The 26,773-nt window shown below is 31.4% G+C and overlaps 1 protein-coding gene across 3 annotated transcripts in view; it reads left to right on the forward strand.

The window, feature by feature from the left end:
- The window catches only part of LOC126881366 (beta-ureidopropionase-like), an 818,769-nt gene that overhangs the window by 705,212 nt on the left and 86,784 nt on the right, over positions 1-26,773 (forward strand). For all 3 annotated transcript variants that reach the window (XM_050645608.1, XM_050645609.1, XM_050645610.1), the window contains one exon: positions 7,825-7,911. In XM_050645608.1, coding sequence (XP_050501565.1) covers positions 7,825-7,911 — 87 coding nt within the window. The remainder of the gene's footprint in view (positions 1-7,824; positions 7,912-26,773) is intronic.

Raw genomic sequence — 26,773 nt, forward strand, 5'->3', positions numbered from 1 at the left:
TGTTTTTTGTGCATGCTCAAATCGGTGTATTCAACTTGAAATAACACAGAGACGGTTGATTTTAGATGTATAATGCTACCGATACCTTTTCTAGTGCTTAAAAAAACCTTTAAAATGAGTAATATTAAATGTCTATTACATTCAAACTAAGGGAGATATGCTGCAAAAAACATTATATAGTCGATTCGCTAATCTAAGACACAAATGTCCACACTACAAATCACAATAAAAATGCACTATATAGAAATAAACAAACCAAGACACGTCGAATGTGCGAGGAGCACTACCAAATCATTATTTGGGAGTGCTCCTAGTGCTTGTTTATTTCTAATGCATCTTTATTGTGATTGTAGTGTACACAGTTGTGTCTCAGATTAGCGAATCGACTATATCTAATGTATTTTAAGAAACAATGAGAAGTTTATTTAACCCCTCTTCCACCAGGAATTTAAATGCATCGTTTTCCTTCTACAATACATTTTAATATAGTGTTATTTTTATGTTCAAAAAATTGGAAGGGTTTAAAATGAAAGTTTTTTTTTTAAATATGATCAAATTATAGAGCGAATTTTTAAATTTAAAAAAAAATCTTCCTTTTTCTCCATGTAACTCGAAAATGATAAGAGATACGAAAAAAAAGATACCATACAAAAATGCATAGTTTTTCAGATAAAAATTTTGTTTTTGTTTTTTATTACTGTATCTCTTATCATTTGCAAGTTAATGGAGAAAAAGAAATATTTTTAAGAACATTTAAAAATGCGCTCTATATTTTGATCTTATTTTTTTTTCAAAAACCATTCATTTTAAACCCGTCCAACTTTTTGAACATAGAAATAACACTATAAGAACAGGTATTGTAGAAGGAAAATATACTTCCCATTTTTTCTTAAAATACATTAGTCATCAATTTTTTGAAGCATATCTCGAAGCTCATTTTAAAGGTTTTTTCAAGCACTACAAAATATACAGTGAGTCCATAAAGTAACGCATAAATTTATTATTTCGTAAACCGGCGACTTTAAGGAAAAATCCCGAAACAGGTCGATTTTTACTTTTAATTTCCGATTCTTTGGCATATATATCATACTAGTGACGTCATCCATCTAAGCGTGATGACGTAATCGATGATTTTTTTTAAATGATAATAGGTGTCATGTGATAGCTCATTTGAAAGGGAATTTAATTCTCTATTCCCTAATATAAACTTTAACATAATTATTTATACAAGGTGTTCAAAAAAACATTTTTTAATTAAAATAATTGAGACAAAAAGAAGAATGTATGTAATTTATCTAATTCAAAATACGTTTTAATGTTGTCAGAAAACAGGAAAAAAATGTTTATTTGACAAATAAATATTGTTTTTCTCTTATATTCAATGTTAAAGCTGCCACCCACCTGCCTCTTGCCAGTTTGATCATTTCGTTTAAGCGGAAATGAATGTTTATTTGTCAAATAATTTTTTTTCTGTTTTCTGACAGTAGTAAAACGCATTTTAAATTAAATAAATTACATACATTCTTCTTTTTGTCTCAAATATTTTAAATAAAAAGATGTTTTTTTGAACGCCCTGTATAAATATTTATGTTAATGTTTATATTAGTAAATAGAGAATTGAATACCCTTTCAAATGAGCTATCACATGACCCCTATTCTCATTTAAAAAAATCATCGATTACGTCATCACGCCCAGATGGATGACGTCACTAGTATGATATATATGTCAAAAAATCGAAAATTAATAATAAAATCGACCTGTTTCGGGACTTTTCCTTAAATTCGCCGGTTTACGAAATAATGAATTTATGCGTTACTTTATGGACGCACTGTATTGTATGCATTATACACCTAAAATCGACTGTTTCTCTGTTATTTTAAGTTGAATACACCGATTTGAGCATCCACCAAAAAAATAAATTCTTTTCACTTACCAGATCTCTTTTCCATTAGATTTGTGAAGAAACGAATCTCTTTGTTTTTTTAAAAGCAACAAAAATGTTTTATATAGTTTTTTTTAGTTAAATGCATAGTTTTTAAGGTATTCGCAAAAAACCGTTCGAAAGGTGTTATGTTTCAATGAAATTGGCCAATTTTCAACCACGAATAATTCAAAAAGTAACGAGTTTTTGAAAAAAAAATATGGAACAGTTTTTGCATAGAATTAGGTTCTCTAGCCACTTCCGTAGTTATTTTAACTAAAAATTTTCCACCCCGAGAAGGGGTGGGAACCGCCCCCAAGATAAAAGTGCCATAGTATATAGGGTAGACTTTGAATAGGGAGATAAGTAGAGGAAGGATGTCGACTTGGAGAATATGTGGTTGGTGAAGATTATGTGAATGAATTGCGAAGAAGAATGGACGATATGCACGAGTTGGTCCATTTCCATCTTCAGATCGCTAGCCACCAAATGAAAAAATGGTACGATACCCAAGTCGAGAAGAGATGTTTCAGGAAGAACGACAAAGTCTGACTTTATAATCCAAAGAAGCAAAAGGGTTGTTCTCTTAAGTTTCAGCAGTTCTCAGAAGGCCCGTACCTCATTGTAAAGAATATTAATCACGTTATCTACAGAATAAGTAAGGTTTCTGGGGAAAAGCTGCTGATAGGCCACCATAAACGGTTGGCGCCTTACGAGGGAGACCACGACGTAGATGAAGGAGTGGAAGTAAACCGAGTCCGAGAAGTACCTGACCTTACATTTGAAGAGTTCATGGGGTCCTATGGAGTTATCGGTAAAGCGAGACATGGTGTTACCACTGAAGAAAAGCAAGATCTACTCGCAGTTCCCGATGACTATTCACTGGCCCATACCATCCCGGCTAGTATCAAACATACACGAGGGTTGGCATCCGCCTTTCGAAGAAAGTCTGGTCGAGTTGCAGAACTTCAGTGTCAACTACCAGCTCCTCCAAAGCGTTGCAACCCAAGATGCATCACGTTACCTTATCTATCTGGTAACAAAGGACACTGTCTTTTCAATAAGTCAAGTCGCGTAACACTTTCTTCTACTCGTATGGAGTTGTGATAATTAGAGATACATTCAAACTAATAGTTTGATTTTATTCAACAAACTTGACTTGACTTGAAAACCAAACTTTTTTGTAAAAAAGTTTGATTTGAATTGATTTCGATATCTTTAGGTTTGACTTAAAATCAAACTTCTTCAAACAGTTTGAAATTTGAATATCACATTCGGCAACGTGTTTATTTCCAATTATAAGGCTAAGGCCACACACGAGATAATTTACGGTGCCGTAAGAGCAGTAAACCTGACGAGGCATTGGTTGACTAACTCCTATTTCACCTACAATTGGTGGAGGAGTTAGTCAACCAATGGGTTTACTGCTCTTACGGCGCCGTAAATTATCGCTCGTGTGGCCTTTCGCTAATTGAGAGCGTACGGATTTTATTTAGATAGGTCTGTATCTGTACTCTACAGTAGAGTAGAGTGTACCCAGAGTTGGGCAAAATACTGTATTTGAGTATTTGAAATACCAAATACAAAATACTTTGCTCGGATATATCAGGTGCTTCATACTTTGCTCGGATATTCGCAAAATACCTTCAAAATACAAATACCTACTTCCTGATGAATTTTATTCAAAATAGAATGCAAAGCAGTGGAGGATCTAGACATTTGCCTTGGGAGGGGAAATTTGCTTTAGAGGAACTTCCAATGAAACACCAACCAAAAGATATAAGAAAGATAAACCTAAACTACATAAAAGACATAAATAATAACTTATATGTATTGAGTTTCCTCAATTTTCCTAACTAGCGTGTTTATTGGGTTGAATTTGTCTTTCTGTGGTTTAAGTTTCATGTCAGCTAATATATTTTTATGTTTCAACAACTTTTTCTTTAATTTTGGACCTTGTTAGAAGGGGAAGGGGAATTTTCCCTTTTTCCCTCCACGTAGATCCGCCACTGATGCAAAGAGGTTACAATCTGGTGTTCTCTATCAAGACTTTTTTGGAGGTTAACCTAAATTTTTTTCAAAAACAAAAAACCGACAATGAAAAACTTATTAGTTTGAATAAAATGTTATTTCAAATTACATACATTGTAACACATTGATCGCCGTCGACTTTTTACCGAAAATAATTAAAACATTTTTTAATTTTAAGTATATTCTTATACAGGGTGATTAATTAGTAGGGTAAAGCTCAATAGCTCCGCTATAATAATAGATAGCAATAAAAGTTAATAACAAAAATTTTAGCCACCTTTGAGCTTCACATTAAAAAATTAGTTAGAATGTTACAGGGTGTTCGATAACACAGCGGCAGACCTAACTTATGTTTTTTTAAATGGAACACCCTATATTTTATTTTATATTCGAAATCCCGTTAACTTCTCCATCACAAAAATATAAATGTTTGTAATGTTATACAGGGTATTTACAAAGTTATAACCAATTTACAAAGCACAACAGCAATGATTTATTAATGCCATTTTTTTTTATTTATTGTCAAAATTTTTAAGAATTATTGATATTGCTAATTTTCTTTATATCAAATACAGGGTGAGTCAAAACGCAAGTACATTATTTTCTCAGTAATGTTAAATGGAACAACCTGTATTTTATATCATTATTGAAAAGTAAAATTAACGTACTTTAATTTTTATATAACATTTCCTATGCCCAAATTTATTAGTTTTCGAGATATTTTCATTTTTCAGAGCAAATTATTTTAGGTGTTTAAATTTATCTAAATTTTAAGTAAGCCATGACTGAATTGACAATTGAAGATTACCGATTATCAATCCGGTAATCAATGTAACACTGTAGCATTGATTATAAACACCCATTGTGTGTGTTTATAGTCAATGACTGTAGCAAATAAAGAAATAAAAATAATTTATTAGTAATACATTTTACAAACAAAAACACAACCACTACAAGCAAAATTTTTGAAACAATTAAAAACTATCTTTTTATGTAAATGCAACAAATAAACAAAGAAAATTAGTAATAAATTTTACAAAAAAACACACAAACACAAAATGCAATATTTTGTGAAGACAATTAAACACTACTTTTGTATATAAATGTAACAATGTAACAAATACAGAACGAAACATAATTTATCAGCAATACATTTTGCAAAAAAACATGTTTGAAAAAATTAGAAGCTACTTTTAATAAAATATTTTTAATATTTAATTACATAGGTGTTCAAAATTATCTCCTAACATATTTATGTACGCCTAAAAACGATCATTGAATGAGCTACTTACTCTACGGAGCATTTGTAAAATAACACATCGAAATACACTTTGTATTCTATTTTTCATCTCATCCCTTGTTGTTGGAGGTATTTTATAAACTTCATTATTAACGTAACCCCAAAAAAATCAGTCCAGTTTATTAAATTCTGGTGATTTGGGTGGCCACGCGACTGGTCCATTGAAAAATGAAAATATCTCGAAAACTAATAAATTTAGACATAGGGAATGTTATCTAAAAATTAAAGTACGGTAATGGTACTTTTCAACAGTGATATAAAATACAGGGTGTTCCATTTAAAATTACTGAGAAAATAATGTACTTGCGTTTTGACTCACCCTGTATTTGATATAAAGAAAATTAGCAACATCGACCATTCTTGAAAATTTTGACAATACGTTAAAAAATATGGCATTAATAAACCATTGTTGTTTTGCTTATTTTTATTTATACAGGGAGTTGAACTTGTTACGATTTTCATATAAAATTGGTTATAACTTTGTAAATACCCTGTATAATATAACAAACTTTTATATTTTTGTGATGGAGAAGTTGACAGGATTTCGAATTTAAAATAAAATATAGGGTGTTCCATTTAAAAAAAAACATAAGTTTGGTCTGCCACTGTGTTATCGAACACCCTGCAACATTCTAACTAATTTTGTAATGTGAAGCTCAAAGGTGGCTAAAATTTTTGTTATTAACCTTTATTGCTATCTATTACTATAGAGGAGCTATTGAGCTTTACCCTACTAATCAATCACCCTGTATTTTTATTATATTCCGAAATGTAAATTTCAATTGATTTTTCAATCTTTCTAACTTTTTTTTAGACAAAAACCGATATTTGAAGTATGCGGTCACCGGTGCCTGTCAAGGCGCCATTGTAATTTTTTATTTCAACGCGCCGGGCGGGTCATCTGGCCGGCCACATGTCTCTGACGACGAAAATTCAAGAAGTGAATAATATGACTATTAGTTCATGCTGTGCTTTATGGCTTTATTGCTTTAGTAAATATCTAAATATTGTTGGACTAGTTGTGCGCAACTTGTGGTGTAAAATATTCTTTGGTGTAAATACAAATTTGATATTTTATAGAGACAAGAATAAAATAATCCAAAATGAACTGCCACAAACACAGCCATAAACTAAATTGCTGGGATCAGATTTATGACCCAGTTTCTAATCCTACTCCCCTAATTCTAATTCCAGGTAACCGCCGCAGAGAGGTGATTCATTCTAACAGATAAGCATTACAAGACATCAAAAGGTGTATTTTGCAATCAAAGTATTTGCAAAATACTATCTCGAGTATTTGAAATACAAAATACAAAATACTTTCGCCTCTGGTATTTCAAATAAAAAATGCAAAATACATTAGTGTATTTTAAATAGTATTTAAAATACAATGTATTTCAAATACGCCCAACTCTGGCTCTACTATTCCGCAAATTAGTTTGTAGTTCATATTTAGACGTCTAAGCTTGGCTTGGTCTATATTTAGACGTCTATCTCATAAGATTTTAGTTAGTAAACAAATTTAGTTCGGCTAATGGATTAAGTCCACAGTCAAGAAATCCGATAGCACACACACATATGCTTGGCTTGTTTATTACGTTCGTTTTGAAGTATGTGCTTTGTGAGACAATATCTGAACCTAGATATTTTTCGGCTCAGAATAAGTACCAGAACAAATTGAGTCTGATTTTGAAGGTTTTCCCACTGCAAAATTTAAGAGAAAAATCAGTAGTCGAAGCAGTATTAATTAAGAAAAATAAATATACTGATTTATTTAATGTTGCGGCAGGTGATGCCGCGTGAAACAATGAAAATTGCAAAGTGCATACTTGTATTATGTAAAACTAAAGAACAGCTTTATAAAATCACAAATAGTGATCTAATTCTTTAAAACGAAATTGCAAAGTCGCAAAAAATTCATTAAACCTACTCTATCAAAAATATAATATTTTGTTGTTCTGTCATAAATATTTGTTAAAGTAGATTAAATTACACTTGTTATGATAAAAAAACCATCCAACGAATTCTTTTGTTTTAATCTAGTAATAACACTGTAAAAGTGATATCGATAAAACGAAACTTGCCAGCAAGCGATTCTAAGCGTACAGGAATCATTTTCAAGAAATTTATGACCCTATTTTGACTATATTCGCTTCCTGTATCAAGTTACTTTTATATGGCACTCATTGTATTATTAAATTTCTTATCTTAATTGGCAACTAACATGTCTATCTCAACAAAAAAGTATATCTACGAAATCAATTATTTTTCAAACTCTTTCAAACTAATTTGACAAACAGTTTGAATTTTCAAACCTGTACGATTCACCAGTTTGGATTGACTTGAATTATTTGTCGGAAGGATTGACTTGAGTTTAACTTGAAATTAAGTCAAACTCAACTCAAGTTCAAACATTAAAGTCAAACTTGTGCAAAGTGATAATTCTAGTACAAAAAAAGTTAATCCTAATAAAGCTACCAAGAGTATACATTTTATTTTTTTAGTTCAATAAACATTATTGTTACGACCAAATACTTTAATTTGATAAATTGTTAATCTAGTAATTTTTAGGGACTATCCAGAACCAAGAACGGCATCCTTATTGTTGAAATGGATTTAAATCTCTGTCGACAAATAAAGGATCAATGGGGATTCCAGGTAAGATCCCTATATATTTACTTCATTTTAAGTAGTAAATCGATATTTGAAGTGAAAACTTCTTTAGGGACGTTGTGCGATTTTTGGATAGGGGAAAAAGCATTGAATTCGCGACCGTCATCGCGACCGTCATTGCGACCGTCGTCGAATATGTTATATATTATGTGCATGTATATATAAATTGTGTAGAGGTGTAGAGGAAATCTTCTTTAGGGATGTTGTGCACTTTTTAGATGTGGAAAAAGGATTGAATTAGCGACCGTCATCGCGACAGTCATTGCTTCGACGAAAATAAATTTTTGAAATGAAAACTTCTTGGGGGACATTGTGCCCTTTTTAGATGGGGAAAAAGTCTTGAATTAGCGCCCGTCATCGCGACCGTCATTGCTTCGACGAAATAATGTTTTGAAGTGCAAACTTCTTTAGAGACGTTTTGTCCTTTTTAAATGGGGAAAAAGTATTGAATTAGCGACCGTCATTGCTTCGACGAAAATAAATGTTTGAAGTGAAAACTTCTTTAGGGACGTTGTGCCCTTTTTAGATGGGGAAAAAGTATTGAATTAGCGACCGTCATTGCTTCGACGAAATAATTTTTGAAGTGAAAACTTCTTTAGGGACGTTGTGCCCGTTTTAGATGGGGAAAAGTAATGATTAGCGACCGTCATCGCGACTGTCATTGCTTCGACGAACTAATTTTTGAAGTGAAAACTTTATTGGGACGTTGTGTCCTTTTTAGATGGGGAAAAGTATTGAATTAGCGATCGTCATCGCGACTGTAATTGCTTCGACGAACTAATTTTTGAAGTGAAAACTGCTTTAGGGACGTTTTGCACTTTTTCGACGGGGAAAAAGTATTAAATTAGCGACTTCTTTAGAGACGTAGTTTTTAAATGGAGAAAAAGTATTGAATTAGCGACGGTCCTCGCGACCGTCATTGCTTCGACGAAATAATGTTTTTAAGTGCAAACTTCTTTAGAGACGTTTTGCCCTTTTTAACTGGGGAAAAAGTATTGAATTAGCGACCGTCATTGCTTCGACGAAAATAAATGTTTGAAGTGAAAACTTCTTTAGGGACGTTGTGCCCCTTTTAGATGGGGAAAAAGTATTGAATTAGCGACCGTCATTGCTTCGACAAAATAAATTTTTGAAATGAAAACTTCTTTAGGGACGTTGTGCACTTTTTAGATGGGGAAAAAGTATTAAACTAGCGACCGTCATTTCTTCGACGAAATATATTTGTGAAGTGAAAACTTTTTTAGGTACGTTTTGCACTTTTTAGATAAGAAAAAGTATTGTGTTTGTGACCGTCATCACTTTGCCGAACTAAATTTCGTACGTATATATATATATATATATATATATATATGAAATGGATAATTGCATTTTAGTTGGATTCGAACCTCACCGGAGCCCGACTAGTTTCGAGTCATGTCAACTCGTCATCAGGGGACACTAGGTGAGTGTTCGAATTCAAGTAAAATGCAATTATTATTTGGTGGATTTATAGAAGAAACCCACCAGAGTATGCTTAGCGCGACCTCTATGTTAGTCCAAAGCCCACCTGTTTTGAGATGGACGTTGAGAGGTGACTCAAATTTTTTTGCAGAAATTGCTTGAAAATAACTCAAATAATAATATTTGAGTTATCCTCCCTCTCAAAAAGGTCCGGAACATTGTTTAAATAATTAAAATGTCAAAAAATGAAGGAAAAATTCGATTTTTTTCTTCGTTTTTTTGATTATAACTTTAAAAGTATTCATTTCCCAGAAAAGATGTGCTGACATAAAAGTTGTGTAATTAAATTTCCTACAATATAGAATTAGTTAAATGTTGAAAAAATAGTCACACTTGTTGCAAAATAGCAATAATTGCGAAAAAAACCATACAAAAACAAGTAATCCCATTTTACGTTTTTCAACCATTTATGCTATACTTATGACCTTCATATTTCACCTAGAAAAACTCTATGATACAGTAAAACAATACTGCAAATTTTATTAAGATCGGTTTAATAGATTTTGCAAAATAAATTTTGCAATCCAGCTTTCGCAAAGACAATTCATTTTTTCAAAATGTTACAGGACTGAAAATAAAGCAGATAGCAAGTTGAAATTTTTTCGGCGTATAGAAGTGTACTGTACCTTTCATTTGAAATTTGCAAAATTAAAATCGATTAACTACCACGGCGTCAGGAATTTTTTTAAATAGACATTAATTTTTGGTGCTACGCGCAGGACAGCGGTGTTCGATTCACATGAAGTTGATTTTCACCAAAATTTCTTCCAATCTTCATCTAATATATTACAGTCGAACCCGCTTATTGGAATAGCCTTTGTGCAAGGCAAAAATATTCTTATAACCGGGATATTCTAATAACCGATCATTGGTGGCTAGTCGAAATAAGTGTTACCGAATATACGTAATAATATTATTTACATACTGTGCCAATGTGTAGTTTTACATACTATACCAATATGTAGTTTTATTACATACTATGCCAATATGTATATCATACTATATGTACATACATTCAGTGTATGTATATGGTTTTAGGTCTTTTTACGTCAATAATACAGTAGTGTAACTAGTACTTATCTATGTACGTGTTAAATACCAAATTACATTACATGTATGTGAATGAATACATTATATAATTAATATGAAATGTATGCAATATGTAGATATGTAAATATTTTCTTATTAAAATGCATACCTATATAACAAAATTACTTTTTTTTTCTTGAGAAATTATTGGTAATTATAGCTTTTTCGTTGTTAATCCGTGTGGTCATCCTTAATCCATTGGTTGAATAGAAATTTTATTGGCGTCAAGGAATGGATTGTTACATTCTTGTTCTTTTCTCTTCTTTTCGAATTTAACAAAGCCATAATTCCATCTTGCAAACAAGTAGGTACTCTCTGAGTGAATTCTAACTAAACTGCTTCTAACAATTTTATAACAGGCAACAGTGCCTTTGTGTAGACAAATAAAAATTATTTTATGACCCATGCATTTGTCGGCTATGCTAAAGATCGAATTGTTATTCCTAACAAAGTAATAAATATTTATTACCCTAATAATATCTAACCCAGCACTACCGGCCGTTGACGACAAACCATAATACCAAACATAATTTAAATTTTTAGTAAATTGTAAAAAAAAATATTCTTTGACCTGCAAAATATGCTAATAAGCGGTATTATCTAGTTAGATCCTATTCCAATAAACAGATAAATTTATTAAGGAGTAAATGGAAATGTTTCGGGAACTTGAATTTATATTCCATAAACCGGGATATTCCTATAACAGGGATTCTAATAAGCGGGTTCGACTGTATTTTCTTACTCTATATTTTGTTGTATTTTAATATTTTAATTCCACAAAATTCAAACTAATTTTATTATTGTTTGTGAAATATTGTTTAAACAATTGTATATGTTTAAAAATAATAAACTTTTATTCTCAAGTTAAAATATATGAACAAAGAAAGTTTTTGCTAAAAAAAGTGTTATTTCAAAGGATAGAGTATGTGTTTTTATTTTGCAATAAACAAATTTATTTATTTATATCGAAATGTAATAAAAATTAAAATGTATCAATAATTATCAAAGGTCATTGGAATGCCCAATCAGAGCAAACTATCCGGTGTCCTGCGCGCAACACCAATAATTAATATTTATTTGAAAAAATTCCTGACGCCGTGGTGGTTAATCGATTTTAGTTTTGCAAATTACAAATGAAAGGTACAGTACACTTCTATAAGCAAAAAATATTTCAACTTGCTATCTGCTTTATTTTCAGTCCTGTAACAGTTTGAAAAAATGAATTTTTTTGGCGAAAGCTGGATTGCAAAATTTATTTTGCAAAATATATATTAAACCGATCTTAATGAAATTTAGAGTATTGTTTAACTGTATCATATAATTTTTCTGGGTGGAATTTGAACGTCATAAGTTTAGCATAAATGGTTGAAAAACGTAAAATGAGAATACTTGTTTTTGTATAATTTTTTCCCAATTATTGCTATTTTGTAACAAGGGTGACTGTTTTTTAAATTTCCAACTAACTCTATATTGTAGGAAATTTAATTACACAACTTTTATATCAATACAACTTTTCTCGGAAATGAATACTCTTAAAGTTATAATCAAAAAACGAAGAAAAAAATCAAATTTTTCCTTCATTTTTTGACATTTTGATTATTTAAACAATGTTCCGGACCTTTTTGAGAGGGAGGATAACTCAAATATTATTATTTGAGTTATTTTCAAGCAATTTCTGCAAAAAAATTTGAGTCACCTCTCAACGTCCAAATGTACTAATATTTTTACAGATGCGCCCTGGTCTATGTGTGAAATGAGAAAATAAAATATTCTCTTGGTAGCCCGGCGAATAGCAAAATCAAGCTTTATAACAATAAAGCTATGAAAGGCGATGTAACGGAATCCTTTTTCCGACAATACTAGGTTAGTGTTCGAATTCAACTAAAATGCAATTATCCGTTTCATTTTACTGTATTCTCCAGTAAGAGACGAATTGGTTAGCCCAAACGGTGTTTGCATGATGTATTGTCGGAAAAAGGATTCCGTTACATCGCCTTTCATAGCTTTATTGTTATAAAGCTTGATTTTGCTATTCGCCGGGCTACCAAGAGAATATTTTATTTTCTCATTTCACACATAGAGGTCGCGCTAAGCATACTCTGGTGGGTTTCTTCTATAAATCCACCAAATAATAATTGCATTTTACTTGAATTCGAACACTCACCTAGTGTCCCCTGATGACGAGTTGACATGACTCGAAACTAGTCGGGCTCCGGTGAGGTTCGAATCCAACTAAAATGCAATTATCCATTTCATTTTACTGTATTCTCCAGTAAGAGACGAATTGGTTAGCCCAAACGGTGTTTGCATGATGTATTCTCGGAAAAAGGATTCCGTTACATCGCCTTTCATAGCTTTATTGTTATAAAGCTTGATTTTGCTATTCGCCGGGCTACCAGGAGAATATTTTATTTTCTCATTTCACACATAGAGGTCGCGCTAAGCATACTCTGGTGGGTTTCTTCTATAAATCCACCAAATAATAATTGCATTTTACTTGAATTCGAACACTCACCTAGTGTCCCCTGATGACGAGTTGACATGACTCGAAACTAGTCGGGCTCCGGTGAGGTTCGAATCCAACTAAAATGCAATTATACATTTCATTTTACTGTATTCTCCAGAAAGAGACGAATTGGTTAGCCCAAACGGTGTTTGCATGATGTATTGTCGGAAAAAGGATTCCGTTACATCGCCTTTCATAGCTTTATTGTTATAAAGCTTGATTTTGCTATTCACGGGGCTACCAAGAGAATATCTTATTTTCTCATTTCACACATAGAGGTCGCGCTAACCCAATACTCTGGTGGGTTTCTTCTATAAATCCACCAAATAATAATTGCATTTTACTTGAATTCGAACACTCACCTAGTGTCCCCTGATGACGAGTTGACATGACTCGAAACTAGTCGGGCTCCGGTGAGGTTCGAATCCAACTAAAATGCAATTATCCATTTCATTTTACTGTATTCTCCAGTAAGAGACGAATTGGTTAGCCCAAACGGTGTTTGCATGATGTATTGTCGGAAAAAGGATTCCGTTACATAGCCTTTCATAGCTTTATTGTTATAAAGCTTGATTTTGCTATTCGCGGGGCTACCAAGAGAATATTTTATTTTCTCATTTCACACATATATATATATATATATATAAAAGAGACCAGAAGTAAAATTTTACTTGGATCAAGTAAAATGTGTTTTCTTTTCACATAAAATTTGCTGAATTCCCCAATAATACAACCTTATTATATATATATATATATATATATATATATATATATATATATATATATATATATATATGTCTTCATATCAAGGTGAGATCCATTTGTATCATAAGCTATACAAGATGAGATCCGTTTTGCAAGAAGAGATCCGATTTTGGATCTCACCTTGTATTCACGTGTATATAGTGACATCTCGATGTAACAATGGTTGGGGTACAAGGAAATCGATTTTTGTCTGGACCTCATTTTGCACCCCATTTGGTGAATTTTATATTGCAGTGGTTCCACTAAATCCGCTGTAGAGGGCAGCGCGTGCGATCTGTTGTGTATATGCTAAATATATATTTTGCAGACAACCCGAGATCCGGTAAATTTGGAAACATCGCAAATGAATTTCACGGTCAGCTCTCTCACTCGGCTTATGTCTAGCTTGAATTAGAATATTTACATTATTTAAGGGCTCTGTCCAGAAAGGCGATTGTCAAATATCTCGAGAACTAGACGTCATATCGAAAAAACTTTCTGTTTCTGTTTCTATTGCGCATACTGTTTCTCCTATTTTTGTTGCACTTCTTAGTTTTATTTGTGTTTGCAACTCTTGGGCTATGAAATTTTCTATTTCTTCTTTTAATTTCTTATAATCATTTGTTTCTACTTTCAACCCAGTTACGATCAAGCTTTTCATTTTGCTAAATTTCTCCAGCTGCTCCATTCTTTCATGTAGCTGTTTTACTTCTTTTTTTAGTTTTTGATTCTCTGCTTTTACATCCATGAACTCTTTATTGGTTTGTTGTTGTTCTTTCTTTATTTGTTTTATTTTCTGAAGCATTTCATCGTTTTTATTCATTAGCTCTTTCATCATTGTAATCATAACATTTTCCATGTCTTCCTTGTTTTCGTTGCCTGCTTTGCTTGGTGACCGATTTGTAATTTTACTTCTATTAAAACAATCATCCAAGTTTTCTCTTTTTTCGTTTCGTCGTCGGTTTCACTTCCTGTGCCATTTTTTACATTTTCTAGGAGTGCAGCGCTAAATACCTGGAATACCGATATTAGATTATCAACAATACTTAAAAAATGAAAGTTACCAATTCACCGGTAGTGAATAGGTTATCTAAAAATTACCTGCGCACCAGAGTTGCCAGTTGGCCTGTAATTAGGATGGGGGAATAAGATAGATACGAATTCACCGGGACCCGGAAATATGCACACCCTGATATTCTAGTTACGTAAGCTCGTCCGATTGGCGCATGACGTCAGCAACAGAGTAAAGCATAATCCCGTCTATGCGTTCGTAATACGAAAGAGAATGAAATTTGAGAATAGTACCAATGAATGAATTATGACTAAAAGAAACTAAGTGATTTGTATAGTTTAGAGGAAAATTATTAAACTATTTACTTTTACTTAAATTGATTTTCAGTTATTTGTAAAGTTCCCAGTTTCTTGATTATATTGGTATCCGGAAAATAAAAATATTCATATAATCGATATCTAATAAAATTATTATATTTCGTTAGTTGGCAAACATTGATTAGTGGCCTACACATTAGTAAATAAAATTTTTACCAAGGGGAAGAAAAGCCCCAAAATAAAACCATAAATTTAATGGATTGATAAAAAAACAAAAATTTTTACTTTTTAAATAATGTATTTCATCAGATTTAAGTAAGAGGCTTGGAAAAGACAAAAATAAGTTTTACAGTTTTCATGCCATGCACTTTATTCAAATTTTGTGTATGTGAAATAGATGTACATACAGCAACTATGTAGCAGTTTTCATAATTTTTCTTTTACGCAATGTCAGATTGTTAAGAGACTTGTTTAATTCTTTAATTCGGAAGTACATCCGAGACCTAACAAATAACTTGTTCGCTTTGTTAGAACAGTCTACAGTTACACTTTTGGACATAAGGTTTTCTAAATAATTTTTAGTTACCAAAATGGAATCACCATACATGTGGAAGGAAAAACTGTCTCCAGTTACTTAATATATGACAAGAGAGTGTCTGAAGGTTTACATAAACCACACTTACTCAAATGATCAACCCACGTGTACGTTGAAACATCTTCGGATTGAATACTGGAGTCCTTCAATTTATGGCAGATATAACCAGCCAAATTCTCCAAACCATCATACTCGAGGTCACTAATGTTTTTTCATTCTGACTCTCATTGAAAACTTGAAAATCCACAACTGCTTCGTTGTTAGAATCCAGCCTTTGGATCAATTGTCCAGAAATTGGTAAATCAGGGATGTCGTCGGTTTAAACGTTCGAAAATTCGTTCGGTTGTCTTTCCTACCCGTATATAACTTTTATAAAATATAATCAAGCTTTTTGTAAACACTTTAAAAAAAATTTAATGGGTTTTCCCATTTCATTTCATGAGCTTCATTTTTTGGTACTATGTATCACGTTAAAATATTTGATTTGGAATTTGAAGGATAAGATCGTCTTTTTTATGAACTACAAATTTACTTTTACTGGTTCTATAGACTAAGAATATACCATTTTTTCGTTTTCTTATATGCTACATTTTTTCCAAGAATATTTTTTCGATAAAATACTTACTTTTTGAGTATTTGCGAAAAACCGCCGAAAAACGTGTTTTTTTTTTGTTGAAAAGTAAACATTTTTAGTCGCAAGTGACTCTAGTACCTACTACTGAATTAACCTAGTACGTAAGTTAAAAAAACTCTATAGAACAAAAGTTGCAAAGTTAGTTAGATCTGTTTCCGGACTTATTATGAACGTATATTTTTTCACCCTCCAAGTAAAAGCAATCAACAGCACAATTTCAGCTTTGAAGTGGGGGATGGGTAAAACCTAAATCCAATTTTTCATGCAATTAGGAGTTGACCCTGAAAATTATGAGCGTTTCTTTTTATCTTTTAAATCATTTTACTTAAAATCATTTTTTAACTATCAAATAATAATTACATATTGAGGTATTTTATTTTTTAAATTTTAATAATAATTATAAAAATTTTTACTTTTTTGTAATGTATTTTTAAAACAAGCAATCATTTAAATAATTATTTTGTAACAATTTGTATTCTTTAAGAATATAATAATTACATTTTGGTTTCGTAGTAAGTGTTTTTTAAGAATATTAATGTATAGTTTTAAAATATAGTATTGCAAATAATTATCATTATTAAATGGTTATTATTTGTGAAGTATTCTTTTTCTTTTTTCACACCCTTATGTATATAACAAAACTAATGGACTTTCTGAAAGGTAAATCTAAATAGTTATAGTTAAAGTGGGTAGTAGATATGGTTGAAACAATAAATTCAAAATATTTAAAGAAAACCACGGTAGACGTTAAAGACACAAAAGAAGCGATACCTAAAAGTTACATAAAGAATTCGAGGCAACGCTATCTGTATATCGTGGGAAATATACAATACAACACGAGCTCCAATCGCTCGACTAATACTCTTTAGAGCTGGCATCAGTGTGTGATCTCGCGTTGACCGGTAAATATCTAAAATTTCGTATATAAGTCCTCCCCTTTACTGTTCAGCTACGGATCTCGTTTCGCTGTAAATTTATCAGAAAAATTTAAGTACAAAAATCTTTTCCCCTCTAAGTGTGCCATGATTAATATTTTAATTATAAAGTTAGTTATGAACAATATACTCCAATAATTAATTTCCTATTGGTGGATCTCGGGTTGTCCTCGATTTAGTCGGATCTCGCCTTGATATGAAGACGTATATATATATATATATATATATATATATATATATATATTATGAAAAATAGATAATTGCATTTCAGTTAGATTCGAACCCCACCGGTGCCCCGGTGTAAAAAGAATAATTATTTTCTCTTTTCATATATATATTATATATATATATATATATATTTCATCTGTTTGATATATATATATATATATATATATATATATATATATATATATATATATATATATATATATATTTTTTTTTACCAATGTTTCTTGGGTTTAGGTTCATAAAAAAAGCTTGTCTATGATGTTATGACCATATTTATTGATATATTATCCGACGTTTCGGCAGGAAATCCATGCCTTTTTCAAGGATTGACTAAAACAACATTTATTGAAAGCTACAATACAATTTAAAAGAAAATCGACTTACCATGCAATCGTAAATTTAGTTTTGAAACAAGTACACAAATAGACGTCACAATTAAAACAATGTTAAAATGTTAAAGCATAGGAACGGACCCACTAAGTCATTGCGTTAAGAGAGTAATGAACTGTGTCAAAAATTATTATGGTGTTTATTGATGTTTGATTTTATGTTAAGTCAAAATAGTTGTCTTCGTCTCATAGGCGTGCTGAAATATTATATAGTTAATTTTAGATTAAGTTGAAATATACCCTATTAAGGTTTTTGACATCCCGTTTATCATTGACAGCTTTGTTATTTTTTTTAATTTCTATGGACTCTAGCAGTTCCCTCTTCTTTTTGTTGGGTTCACTTTTTAGGATTTTAGTTTTATCGAAATCAAATTTGTGTTTCTTTTCGTTTTCATGTTTTGTGAGGGCTGTAGTGTTATTTTTGTCATATTTGTGAGACCGAATTCTAGAGTTTAGTAGCTGGCTGGTTTGTCCGATATATACCCCATCGCAATTTGAACAAGGAATTTCATATACAACATGTGATTTTTTTGATTGCGGGGTTTTAGTTTTAAGTTTAGTAAAATTCCTTTTCAAGAGATTATATCCTTTGTGAGCAACTGTAATGTTATGCTTGGCTAGGAGATTCGAAAGTTGTTCAGATAACCCTTGTATGTAAGGCAAAGACATATATTTCTTCTTTTCCTTATTATTTTTGTTGTTGTTTTTGTTGTTGTAAAATGTATGTAGTCGTGACTTGAAGGTGTTTTCAATGAGGTGATGTGGGTATGAATTAAGTGTTAGTGCTGTTTTTGCTTTTTTTATAGCATGAGGTCTATTGATGGGATCAGACAATCTGATGGCTCTGTCGGCTAGGCCAATAACTACTGATTTCTTCTGGGACAACGGGTGATGAGAGTTGAAGTTTAGGTATCTTGACGACCAGGTTTTTTTGGTGTACCATGAAGTAGTTATGATGCTGTTGTCTCGATGTAAGGTCAGGTCCAGAAAATTGATTTGACAATTTTTTTCAACTTCTAACGTGAATTTGAGTTTTTGGTGGAAGTTATTGAACTCATTTAGCAAAACATTCATTTTGTCCTCTGGTGCTGCACTTAAACAGTCATCTATGTATCGATAGAAAAAAGGAATATTGAAATCTATTTTATTCAAAACAATTTCCTCTAGGTGCTCTAGAACTAATTGGGCTATGGCGCTAGATATGCTAGCACCCATAGCGCATAGCACCTCATAGCACATAAAATCAAACATCAATAAACACCATAATAATTTTTGACACAGTTCATTACTCTCTTAACGCAATGACTTAGTGGGTCCGTTCCTATGCTTTAACATTTTAACATTGTTTTAATTGTGACGTCTATTTGTGTACTTATTTCAAAACTAAATTTACGATTGCATGGTAAGTCGATTTTCTTTTAAATTGTATTGTAGCTTTCAATAAATGTTGTTTTAGTCAATCCTTGAAAAAGGCATGGATTTCCTGCCGAAACGTCGGATAATATATCAATAAATATGGTCATAACATCATAGACAAGCTTTTTTATGAACCTAAACCCAAGAAACATTGGTAAAAAAATATATCAAGGTTCAAGAATTAAACTCAAACTATATATATATATATATATATATATATATATATATATATATATATATATATATATATATATATATATATATATATATATATATATATATATATATATATATATATATATATAGATATATATATATATATATATATATATATATATATATATATATATATATATATATATATATATATATATATATATATATATTGCATTTGCGTCCCTCGTGGCTTCTGTATAGTTTTGACTCTTCGTGACTTCCGATCAATATACAGCGTGTATATTAACAAGAATGATTCCATACAGTTAGCGCTCACTTTGGCATCCGTTATACTGGCAACGATGTACTATGGTATCAAGTAAAATATTTAACCTTGGGCGTGTTTACGTGAGAATTTAGTTGAAGAACCCAGACAAATTCTATTTATAACTTTTGCCAACTAGGTGGTTTGCTCGGATATACGATAAGGATTTGCTGTAAATTCTTTGTTTCCGTTTTTATACTCTTAAATCAGGTTAGAAAAATTTATTTCTTGGGTGTAGTTATGAATAATGTATTTTCTAGACTTTAAAATTTTCTATTTTATTTTGATGGAAGAAGATTATGCATTTCGGAAGATTTCGATGGAATAAGTTATAATGTAATATACCTAACAATACCACTATATACCCTTGACAAATGTTTTTTTTAGTTAATAATTGTTTGATGAGCCTTTCGATAGGTTAGGTTAGGTTTATTCTTAAATTTTATTTTGATAAATAATCGGTATTGTTTCTATCTCTCTCTCTCTTTCTCTCTCTCCCTCTCTCTCTCTCCCTGTAATACCTTCCCTTATTATGAAGTATTGGGCGCTCTTGCGTTTCTTTGCCAAAGATCAAAGATGACTGATTCGCAGGATTAGCGCATCCTTTTCTGTTTTATTCTTTAGAAATTTGCTATACAAGTATTTTCCATTGCTCTCTGTTTCTCGCTCTCTGTTTGACTTCTCTCCATCTCAACGCCAATTCTTTCATGATCTCTTGTTACAGTTCTTCTCCAGCAATTAATATTTTGATTTTGGTTAATTCTGATATATCGCGTGTGTTCCAGATTTTCCTTAGGCTACGGCTCCACGGGCTGGAAATTGACGCTAGCAGTAGCCGCAAAATGAACTTAAGGTTCCGCAGAACGGAATAGGAATAGCCGAACTGTACCGACTACAGGACTTGTGCTTAGTCGGTTCAGTTCGGCTATTCCTATTCCGTTCCGTGGAACCTTAAGTTCGTTTTACGGCTACTGCTAGCGTGAATTTCTCGCCCGTGGAGCCTTAGCCTTAGGAGGAAACAGTAGCGATCAACAGGTAGCGAAAACGCGTTCCAAGATTGCGGCTGTAATTTTGAATATTTTTTCGAAATATTTGGCACACGTATTCGTAATATAATAAAGAATGGCGGTACAGAGCCAATTTGAAAAATATATTAATATGTGGAAATTACTCTGTAATTAAATACAATATTAAAAAAACGAGCCTGTACCGCCATGAAGAAGACCAAAAAAAATACACTTTCTTCAAATAAACTTTTTTATCCGATGCCTAGATTTTGTGTAATTTTGGAACTACTAAAATTTTTTATTTCATTAGTAGTTCCAAAATGACACAAAATCTAGGCATCGGATAAAAAAGTTTATTTGAAGAAAGTGTATTTTTTTGTTCTTCTTAATGGCGGTACAGGCTCGTTTTTTTAATATTGTATTTAATTACAGAGTAATTTCCACATATTAATATATTTATTAATTTGGGCTCTGTACCGCCATTCTTTATTATATTACGAATACGTGTGCCAAATATCTCGAAAAAATATTCAAAATTACAGCCGCAATCTTGGAACGCGTTTTGGCTACCTGTTGATCGCTACTGTATCCCCTTAATGCATTATATGATTATATAATGAGTGCATATTATTGTGCCTTTACTATCCTTTTTTCTACATCTGCTCTACTAGCGCCTTTTTTTCCATGATCGATCCCAGATATGTAAAGTTATCTACCTCCTGTATTTGTCTTCCTTGTATTTTAAATTTAGTTTCTTGGTTGCTGTTTTTTTTTAAGTTTGTTTTTTTTTTGTCTTTATCTTCAGGCCCATTATCTTGGAGTATTTTGCAAGCTTGTCGATCTTCCTTTGCTTATGGCTGCTATGTTCGGTTAGAGGACAAATGTCATCTGCGAACTACAAATCGTCCAACTAGTTATGCAATTTCCATCGAATACCTGTTTTATTATCGCTTATTTTCTGCATGATCCAGTCGGTTATTATTATAAATATTGTCGGGGATAGCACACATCCTTGTTTAACTCCGCTTTGTATAGCTATATCTACTACCATTTTTCCCACATGTTGTAATCTGGCTCTATATTTCTTGTAAAATAGTCTGATTAAGTTGATTTATTTTATCGGTAGTCCATATAGTTTTAGAATCTTCCACATTTGTTCTCTGTTTATACTATCGAAGGCCTTTTCAAAGTCACATGTTTATATTTGTTTGCCATTCACCAGCTTGTTCCAAGATAATTATAGAGTACAAGAGATACAGAGGTACAGGTACAAGATACAGAGGTACAGATATAGTACAAATGTGGTCGATAGTGGAGCGTTTTGCGCGAAAACCTTCTTGGTTGCTTCTTAGTCTTAGTTTCTTGTCTATTTCTGGCTTCAGTCTATTCAATATGATACTTGACATTATTTTGAATGTGGCACTTAGCAGTGTTATTTCTCGCCAATTCTCGCATTTTTTGGTATCTTAATGGTTAAACCCACGTTCCATTTCTGTGGGAGCTCCTGGTTGGCCCATATCTTGTTAAAGAGTTTGTGTAACATTTCTACTGATTCGTTTGCGTCCGCCTTTATTAAATCTATCGGTAGTTTGTCGCCTTCAGCGGCTTTGCCATTTTTTTAGTTGATTCAGTGTGTTTTGTATTTCTTCTTTCGTAATTGCAACTGTTCTAATGTTTATTTCCTGTATTACATTATCTCCGTCTATATCTGGTGTTTGGAGTATATTTCCTTGCAGTGTTCTTTTCATCTTTGTATTATTTTATGTTCTGATTTAATTATATTATTTCCTTGTTTATCTTTACTTTGTTTATTACTGTTTAGCGTTTTCCCTGTCAAATTTCGGATGATATTGTACTGCATTTTCAGGTCGTTTTCTTGCGCAACTTTTCCTGACATTTTTACCATATGATTTACGTAGTATCTTTTGTCTTTTCTGACTTGCTTTTTAACCGCTATATTTTTCTTTGTATTTCCTTTCTACTGCTTTTCCTTCTTCGGTTGCTTCTTTTTGTAACATTTCTTCTTTAAGTTTCTTTCTTTCTTCTCTTAATTGCAATAGTCCAGAAAAATAAGGTTTTTGTCAGGACACTTGACCAGCCAGGTGGCAAATGGTTTTTTTGGAGTTATACATATTCCATTATAAATACAACAATGCCCGTCACAGTTCGGACGAGAATTTTAGTTATTAACAAATAAGGGTCAAATATGACAGTTTTTTTGTTTAAATGGCTACAGGTAAAAATAATGTAATTGTAGATATCTTTTAGTAGATAAGCAAAGGTTTAAAATGGAAGTTTTTGAGTTTTTTTCTGATTATTTGTTACTTCGTAAATTGCAAAATAAAACTAAATTTCGAAAATAAAGAAGTTGCTATAACTTTTGCAAAAATGAACTTAAGACTTTGATATTGCATGAAATGTTGAGTCAAACAGTCCACATAATGCACAAAAAATTGCAAGACGATTTGTCAATTAGTTTAAGTTGCATTCGATTTGTTTATCACAAAGAGCTTTTTTGCAATGTTGTTGTTCAGAAAATAATAATGATACAGCAATTCTGTGGAAACCACAGGAAAGAAGAATACTTACATTTTCAACTTATTTTAAAAAATCAATAAGAAGTCATTTTTACCATTCTGAAAACATTTTACGAAAGTAGAATCATTTCTGGCTTATAAACAATTTGAATAACCATATTAACATATTGACTAAATCTGCGTTGGGATTTGAAAAGCTGATATTTTTACACGAATTTTCAAAAAAAAAACTTTTCGCCTAGGTTAATTACGAGCAAATTTAGCCACTTCTATTACTTATTTAATTTACAGTTACTTCTATATACATAAAATTCTCCTGTAACAGTGTTGGTTATCATATTCCTCCGAAACGGCTTGACCGATTCTTATGAAATTTTACACATATATTCTGTAGGACTGAAAATAGATTGTAATCTATTATTTATACCCATAAGTTATAAGGGGGGTTACCCTCTGCCACTTTTTTATTGTTTTAGACAAAATTGTCTACCTTAATTTTATAGTATGTACCATTAAAAATATATATACAACCCTTAATTTTCACCCTTCTATCACCAAGACCCTATTTTTTAATAGACATATATTTATTTGTGTCTATAAAATTCTCCTGTCGTAGTGTTAGTTGCCATAATCCTCCGATACCGCTTGAACGATTTTTATGAAATTATATATGTATACTCGAAGGTCTTAGAATCATAATTATCGGCCCCATAACTTTTTGTATTGTTAGGTAGGTATATGTGTACATAACATACTCTACAAGACTACAAGAAGTATATATAAATAAAAAAAAATGATCAAAATCCATCAACTATCTCTGGAGATATTAAGAGCAACATATCTTTGAAATCAAGTATATTCAAATGGGAAATAAGCCACAATTTTAACTAAAAATGATTTTATTAACGTTTCGACGCCCAAGTCGGGTGTCGTTGTCAAAATACAAAATAATACTAAATAAATAAAATGTTGTTGCTTAGTAAAAAATTCTTCTAATAATTTATTTAATCTGACTCATTTATATCGGCAATTCAGACACGTATTATACATTTTAAAGTAGACGACTTTAAAATGATATTGCCAATATTGATGAGTTGCGTTCCTGGGACGACTTTACTAAAAGATAGTTCATTCGATTACATGAAATCAATTCCAACTCAAGAATATCCGCCACAAAAAATCATAGCATGTGATCTGTCTTTAAAAAGACAACTAAATGTATCGGTGGCACTGAAATTCTCGCGTTAGAGATTGGCAATATCATTTTAAAGTCGTCTACTTTAAAATGTATAATACGTGTCTGAATTGCCGATATAAATGAGTCAGATTAAATAAATTATTAGAAGAATTTTTTACTAAGCAACAACATTTTATTTATTTAGTATTATTTTGTATTTTGACAACGACACCCGACTTGGGCGTCGAAACGTTAATAAAATCATTTTTAGTTAAAATTGTGGCTTATTTCCCATTTGAATATACTTGATTATAAAAATGCCACAAGAAAATAGCTTCAGAACAACATATCTTTGAAAAATAAATTTCATTTTTTGAGTGCACGGATTTTAATAATTCCCCTCCACCGACCACGAGTCGATTTCGTTAGGACGTTATTTTTAACGATATATTAACCACTCTGTTCAAGTTTACTCAAACTTTTACATATAAACTATATACATACCTTGAACTTCAAAATAGCGCTAGTTAGCTTTCTTAATTGTTATGAACAAACTAGCAGTGAATTAAATAAAAAAAAGTGGCTAACTTTGACCGTAATTAGCCAAGGTGAAAGTTTTTTTAACATTTGTGTAAAAGTACACATCGAAAACAATGTGATAAATACATGGGTATTTCCTGTACACCAACAATCAGCAAAATATACGGAAGGATCTTAAAAAACCGAATAGAAGACGAATACAAGAAAATGGAAGCAGAAGAGAAAGCAGGATTCAGAGCCGGAAGATCTACAATTGATCACCTTTTTGCAATCGCACAAGTCATGGAAAAGAAAACAGCGATTAACCAAGAGATTCATTTCGTATATTATATTGATCTGAAAAAGGCATACGACAGTGTACCTTCGGTAAAGTTATGGGAGGCAATGGAGAATACAAATATAAACATAGAAATGTGAAAATTGAAAACTACCCCTAACTGTAAAAAATTATAAAACAACATTTTTAACTTTAATATTGTCAACATTTGGTTTTTATTAGGTAAATAATGATTGTTTTATGCTTTAAGATATACTATCATAATATTTCAACCCTTAAAACCACCCTTGCTGGAGCTATATATAAAAAATTTACTTATTCTAAAAGAATCATTTCAGCTTGCATCGATTTACATAAAAATTTGGGATTAGGATCACATCACCCTGTACTTCATATTCTATATCATGCTTAAGGGCGTTGATTATTTTAGGGGTGTAACCTACCCCCTATTGACAAAAATTATATAAAAACATTGTAAATTTTAATATGGGTAAAATTTGGTTTTGATTGGTTAAATAATGATTGTTTTATACTTTAGGATAAAATATCATATTTCAACCCTTAAAAACCACCCTTAATGACATCACAATTTTTATAAGTAGATAATTTAATAGATCTATACAGAAAAAAGTAGAATTAAAGAATTACAAAAACATTTATTTACACAAAAATACGAATTTACAAATATGTACAAATACAAATAGTTTTTTAGTCATCTTCCAGTATATCAACCAGTTCTGTGGTATTATACATACATTGAAAATTATCCATAAGCGGACTATTCGATATTTAAAAAAAAAATCGTTTTCTAAACATGGCTCCTTTATTTTTGACGATAAAAACTTTTTTCAAAAATAATTCTGTAGGATTTTTAAAGAGTTCTAAGACCGTGAAAACTAAATTCTGTAAGATCCCTTAGTTTTTAATTGTGGTGAGTTTAAAAGATGCGAATAAGGGGGTGTTTGCTCGTAAATAGAGGTTTTAAATAGCTATAGTATCTCTCTAACTGTTCACTGTAATGAAAATCTATGCACAAGAGAATTTTACTTATTAAATAATAAGCGACAATTTAGTAGTCCATATTTTTTTTCGTATCTCCAGTATTTTCGGAGATATTTTGAAGTAAAAGGTGACAAATAGGAAATTGCAAAAAATCAATTTTTCTTTAAAGTCCAATTTTTCTAAAATTAGGCCTTTTAAATAGGTCAAACTTCTTGGATGTATTGATAATACGAATATAAAGGGAATTACAGAAAGGTGAAGACCAATTTTTAATCAGTACGGTAGTTAGGGGGTTGTTTTCACTGATTTTTTCATAGAGAATAGCAGGTACCGACCTTTTTTTGATCATAAGTCGCTTAATTTTCATGCTAGGAGCTTCATATTATTATTTTTTGAAAGGTCTAACAGTATACTTAAAAGATTATTTAAGTTTAATTTAATTTGTGTTACTAAAAGATGCA

Source organism: Diabrotica virgifera, chromosome 3 (assembly GCF_917563875.1).
Source record: "Diabrotica virgifera virgifera chromosome 3, PGI_DIABVI_V3a".
NCBI classification, from domain to species: domain Eukaryota; kingdom Metazoa; phylum Arthropoda; class Insecta; order Coleoptera; family Chrysomelidae; genus Diabrotica; species Diabrotica virgifera.